The sequence below is a fragment of the Uranotaenia lowii genome, chromosome 2 (genome assembly GCF_029784155.1).
Source record: "Uranotaenia lowii strain MFRU-FL chromosome 2, ASM2978415v1, whole genome shotgun sequence".
In the NCBI taxonomy this organism is placed as follows: domain Eukaryota; kingdom Metazoa; phylum Arthropoda; class Insecta; order Diptera; family Culicidae; genus Uranotaenia; species Uranotaenia lowii.
The window spans coordinates 157,645,199-157,651,353 of NC_073692.1; the positions used below are offsets into that span (position 1 = coordinate 157,645,199).

At 32.9% G+C, this 6,155-nt stretch overlaps 1 protein-coding gene and 1 long non-coding RNA gene across 2 annotated transcripts; one reads left to right on the plus strand and one right to left on the minus strand.

Moving 5' to 3' along the window:
- Positions 1-1,976: 1,976 nt before the first annotated feature.
- LOC129749911 (uncharacterized) lies at positions 1,977-2,962 on the minus strand. The gene is made up of 7 exons (XM_055745037.1): positions 2,851-2,962; positions 2,763-2,783; positions 2,630-2,677; positions 2,528-2,566; positions 2,438-2,467; positions 2,319-2,381; positions 1,977-2,260 (listed from the first exon to the last, which is right to left on the minus strand). Exons 1-7 carry the CDS (start codon positions 2,945-2,947, stop codon positions 2,184-2,186), a joined length of 375 nt encoding a protein of 124 aa, XP_055601012.1. The 5' UTR covers positions 2,948-2,962; the 3' UTR covers positions 1,977-2,183.
- A 235-nt stretch (positions 2,963-3,197) lies between these two features.
- On the plus strand, positions 3,198-5,204 carry LOC129744447 (uncharacterized). Its single transcript, XR_008736914.1, has 3 exons — positions 3,198-3,286; positions 3,387-3,443; positions 5,025-5,204. It is a non-coding gene; the product is annotated as an uncharacterized LOC129744447 (long non-coding RNA).
- Positions 5,205-6,155: the final 951 nt, after the last annotated feature.

Below are 6,155 nucleotides of genomic sequence, written 5' to 3' on the forward strand. Positions count from 1 at the left end.
TTATGCTTATTCCACACTTTTCTTTCAAGAGCTATCTAGAAGCAGCAGAAAGTCATCGAATCGGATGGTAACATGGCGAGACGTTACATTCCATCGTCCGAGAAGCGGCTGGCCCTCCTGCAGGAACATCCGATCTTCATCGAGATGATGAAGCTGCTTCAGGAGGACCCCCGTCTGTTGCCATCGCTGCTCCAGAAGATCCAATCGAGTAATCCGGATCTGATAGGTAGCATTTGGGAAAACCAGATGAAGTTTTTGGCACTTTTGAACAGAGATGTTAAAATCGCGAGTCTACATACTCACACTTTGCCCTTCTTTGCAGATCGATTTTATTTCGTTAAACTCAAACTGCAATGATGCAGCAATGGACCGCCCTGGACCGGGTTAATTTTAGGAATTATGTTCGTCAAGTTATGTCGTGAGACGGAATACTATGTAAATAAACAAATAAATCTATGGCAACGGCAACCCATATTTTCATTAAATTCTACCCAACGGTTAAAAAGTTACAGCAATTTCGTCGTGGGTACCCTTTATTTTGGCAACACTAGGCGATACAAAAAAAAAAACGTCAGTCATTGATCTAATCTTGTGATGGCGTAGTTGGTAGAATAAGCACAGAGTGTCTGATGCTACGAAACAAATGTTTTTGATTCAGCCTTCGGTAAAAAGACGGATTGTCTTAAGAAGCGCAGATTTTTAAGGCTGCTGCTACTGATTGTTTGTTATGTTTTAGACTTTCGGTGAAAAAAGATGGATTGGCTTAGGTAGCGTAGATTTTTAATGCTGTTGCTGCTGATTGTTTGTTTTGATTTGGCATTCCAATGGATAAAGAAGGAATTAAATTGGCAATCGCAGATTTTTAAGACTCTTGCTGCTGATTGTTTGTTTTGATTTGGCCTTCCGGTTGAAAAAGATGGATTGGCTTATACCGTTTTCGTTTTTCTCCACTGGCGCGGGGCAAAACTTTCTCTGAATAAACAAACAGAATCGTCGCCCGGGACGATGCAAATATATAGTTGCTATACTCACCCTTATGCTTACCCCCAACACTGACAACTTCTACGGGTTGCAACCGCCTGCTTGAGGTTCAAACCTAGGGCACTACTAGTGGACTTCTGAATTAATAAACGAACACAAAAACAGCAGTTAGGGCAAAACTCGTGGACAACTAGGTTACCACTGCTAAGAGCACCTGTATCCGTGGTCTATTCTTGGGTCTAATTTATACAAGAATTGAACCAACAAAATTAGATCCAATCCAGTGAAAAAACTGGCAACCCCACTCGTGTTTCATTAACTGTCAAACGGATTGGAACTGATCTCCGTCCGAACTGAACCGTCAAATTGGATCCAAATCTCATCAGTTTAGGATCAATCCTTATACCGGTTCTAAAAAATGTTGTGTTGAAACTGGTATAATGGAACACGGATGTGGTTGCTTGGGTCGGAATTTGGGTCTAAGCCGGCTGTTTGGACCACGAATACAGATGCTCTAATAGACGAAAACACTATTAGAAAACGCAGATTTTCGAGCCAGCTTCCGCTGATTGTTTGCTTTTATTTGGCATTCTGGTTGGGAAGATTGTTACTAAAAATACGTTCGAAAGGTTCCGGCTCTGGTAAATAAAGACAGAGCGACAAGAAACGCATAGTTTGGGATGGCTGTTGTTAAGAGTTCTCCCGTATTGTTCCGACTGCGGTAAACAATCCAGAGGTTTCAAACACTAAGGCCAGTAAGAAATTCATCTTTCAACTTTTTTCCATCGATTTCACCATGTTCCAAAGTTTAATTATGGCGCTATTTTTGAGTTTTTGACTGAATAATTTTTTTAATATTAATTTTGGTTACAGGAACATATTGCTGATGCTCTTTGCAGTGACATTTGCTTCAGAATCTTGTTCAACCTAAATATAATCATGTCACGTAACATACATGCAACCTGTTTGTTTTTGTTGTTCGCTTCGTAAGAATTTTATTTTGAAACACATTAGGACGCACCGTAGCACATTTAAAGTTTATTGCAATATTTATGACATTATTCTCGGTACTACCACCGATAACAGATATTGGATACAATAAACAACTTTAAATTATGCCTTTTTCTTTCAACAACATTGTTTTGAAATTATCTTAACTTGCTCGTACAAACCCTGAAGGTGTCGATTTTTTTTCTCAGATGTCAGATGTCACACTCATCCTTTTTCGATGGTTCTACATATGGATTCTCTCCTTCCATTCCTGGAAGTTGTTTTTTCCCTAGAAATAGAGATGTCAAATTATGGATAAATAACAATAAAAAAAACTTAAAATTTACTAGAACCACCAAAACCCGTAATTTTTGGATTTCCCGGACGAAAGACTTCAATTGTTCCACCATCTGAAATACATATTAAGTTTAAAATTTTCGATTCTTATATTGTTTGTGACGACAACCTTTGTTAGTTATTGTCTGGGTTCGAGTAACTGTAAGAAAAAAATATGTTATTACATAGACTGAAATACGTTAGGGTTTTAAACACTTACAGGTCGTTTTTGGGTCATCATTATCTTTTTCAGAGTTTTCTGAAAAAAAAAAATGAAAAATGGATATGAAACTTTTTTTTTTTTAAAGGAAACGATGATTACCCGATTCAAAAGATTCACCAGGGAAATATATTTCTACTGTTCCCCCATCTGCAAAAAATAAATAATTTTTTGGTTACTATACTGAAAATATTACCCTCGAGTCCGTGTGGTTATAAAATACATCTGTACTTACTTTTTGTATTTATTACTTTGGCTAAATTAAATGCAAAACAAAGAAAAGGATTAATATCATATGATTCAATTGAAGAAAAAAAACATACATGCTGTTTGATCATTGAGGTCATATTGTGTTCTCCCGTAAACACTGTTAAACAAAATAACGCCTATTAAAAGAGATATCATTGATGAGGACCGCATCTTGTGGCAATGCAGTTTTCTGAACTATTCTGATTTTATATTTCCATCTGCAGTTTTACTGCTTCATTGTAACACAAAGTGATCAATCAATTTGTTTTCACAACTGAGTATATTGGAAACAATTTGTTTTCTACAAGCTATCATTGACTCGTGTGATATGGCAGTAAATATGTGTTTTTAAAACATATTGTTTAACAAGCTGGCGTACATTACCATGCCACTTTGAGTATTTAAGGGATGATTAACAGGATTTTCTTATCAAAGTTGCAAAAATGAAAGTGATTTCTGTGCTTCTGTTAGCAGTTGTTGCCGTTTTCGGCATTTTAACTTTTTCTGTCGGTAAGGAATTAAAAATACATTTATAATGATTTTTTAAACACAATTAAGATAAATCTCAAAGAAAAAAATTAATAAAGCAATGCACTCTTTAATTTTTCAGAAGCTACACCAATTAGAAGTTTAGAGACACCTACAAAAGCCCCTTCTAAATCCATAAGTAAGTTTTGCTCTCAAATTTACGTAGACCATTATATATTTACACACCATTTAAAATATGGTGATTGAATTTTGGAAGCGGAATAAAAATATAACTACAAATACAGGCTCTTTTCGTTTTTGACAACACGCTCGACAATTTTGTGTTGTCAAAATCGAACGGTATTTTACATTTACAAAAATCAACCATTATTATTATAAACTAAATTTTTCTTCATTTTTTGATAATTTTCAGTAATTTTTTGTTATTTTTTTGTCATGTTTTAGACACAATTAGAACTTTTTTGTTATGTTTAGAATGTTTGTAATTTTCAACATACATGTTATTTTTGTAATTTTGCATCTTTTTTAGATATTTTTTGTCATTTCTATTCTTTTGTTTGTATTTGTATTTGAGTTTTTTGAAATTTTTATGTTTTTCGTAATTTTTGAATGTTTAATAATTTTTTGTGAACTTTGTGTTTTTATAGTTATATTTTATCAACATCCAGGAACTTAAAAACGATTATTTGGTGTTTGTCTAAATTATATTGGTTCTGTTATAGCGCAAAATATATGGTAATGTCGTTTCAAAAAACCATGTTACCAAAATCGAATGTTGCCAAAAACGAACGAAGTCTGTACAATTTTTAACCTGAACTCCTCGTTGGAAAAAAAATAATAAGAATTGAGAATTGAAAATATGTTAGGTTCAAAAACTTTCTAGTTCGTCTTGGTACATCTTTGTACCTGAAAATTGTCAAATTATCGGAGGTGATGAAAAGTATTACAGAAACATTAGATATCACAGAAAGAAAGAGCATAAGCTGTAAATATCATGGAATTTTCAAAAAAATCATGATATTTACGGCTTATGATTGTTCTTTCTTTGATATCCCATGTTTCTCTCATATTTTCCATACCCTTCGATAGCCCGCTCGTTTTTAACATGGTTCGGTTTTAGCACATGTGCCAAAATTGAACTGTTTTTTTGAAACAACATTACCTAATATTTTCCGTATTAACAGGATAAATATAGTTAATGCCCACAAAAGTTATGAATATGTTTTCAAGTTTTTTGATGTTGATAAAATATTACAAAAATAAGAAAAATTCTCAAATACTCAAAAATGACAAAAATGATAAATAATTATAAAAAAAACTTAATAATAGATTAACAAAATACCAAAACTGACCAAAAATAATCAATAATTGATGTGAAAATTCCAAAAATTCGAAATATGACAACAATAGCAAGCATAAATTAAAAAAAAAGTTTAAAATGTGTCTAAAACATGACAAAAAATAAAAAAAAAATTACGAAGTAAAAAGTTCAAGAAAACTTACGCTAATGATATAAACAAAGGTTTACTTTTAGAAATCATTTAATGAAACATTGAAAAAAAAAACCCTTTGATTTTGGCAACTTAAAGTATTCGACTGTGTAGCCAAAATTGAAAGAGGTCTGTGTTCCTATTTATTTGAAAAATTTGCATATGCATGTATAAAAATTTAATAAATCACCTAAAATGCCTTGTACTAACTATTCCATTTTTTATACTATTAATTGGCTATATATAAATACTTTTTCTAAATGTTTCAGATGTTTCCAAACTTCCCTCCATTCCGGAAAAGAAATGATCTCCCTAAGAAGGCAGTGGCGTCATCCTCCATTCTAAGGTTATGGGAAAAGAGTAATGATTAATGCACTGGTACAAAGTAAGATAAAAACATCATTGAAATGTTTTTTTAACGTTCGATAATAAAAATGATTTCCCAAAGATTACTTTATTTATTTTTAAAACTATCGCTGCTTATATTAAATAAGAAAACAGCATTCCTGGTGCCAGGTTTTAAAAACTGAATTGGACTGTACTGCAATATTTAGCATAAGCTTCAAAGTTTTTATGGAGTAAGAATCATCAAAATGCATACTAAAGCTATACTTATGTACACCTATTAGGGTGGCAGAAAAATAGGTCATGTCGAATTTCGCAAACCGACCATAAATATTTTGTAGATTGGCCTTAAAAAAACTGACCTGTGCAAAATTTTTGCTCGATCGGACTTGATTTAGCGATGCCTCAACACGCTTAAAATTTCGGTTTTTAACACTCAAAAATCACCAAAGAGGGGCCAAAGGAAATCGGAAAAACCAAAAGTTTAATTTTGGTGCAAATTGACTTAAAAATATATAAAACGTCGAAATCACTGGTTAGCGCTGACGTGGCCTAGCGGATAGGCTGGCCCGAGTCTGGTAAACCAGGCGTACTTGATTCGATTCCCGTTATCGGCAAGAAAACTTTTGGGTTCGAGTACCATAAGTTGCCAACAGGTTAGATGTGTTTCATTGTATATAGAACTAGAACTTAACTAGAACTTCAGAGGGTATGCATCCTGTTTATTACACCTATTTCATTCAATTACGGAATAATATTGCATGATCTAAAAAGGTAAATTCTACAGTTTTTAAAAATTTTAAAAGATATTATTACAAGTTTTCTGACATTACTGAATAAAGCTTAAAAACAATTTAATTCATTTAACAAAATTTGTTCAAACCTACTAAACTATTAGATTTTTACTTTAAAAATACACAGAAAAAAATACTGAGCTTTACATTTCATGTAAAATTTGATTTCATGTAAAATTCGGTCAGATGTGTTGTATATTATAACGCAGCCCTGAAAAAAAAAACCATGCGTTTCCTCATTCGGGTCAATTTGTTGTAATT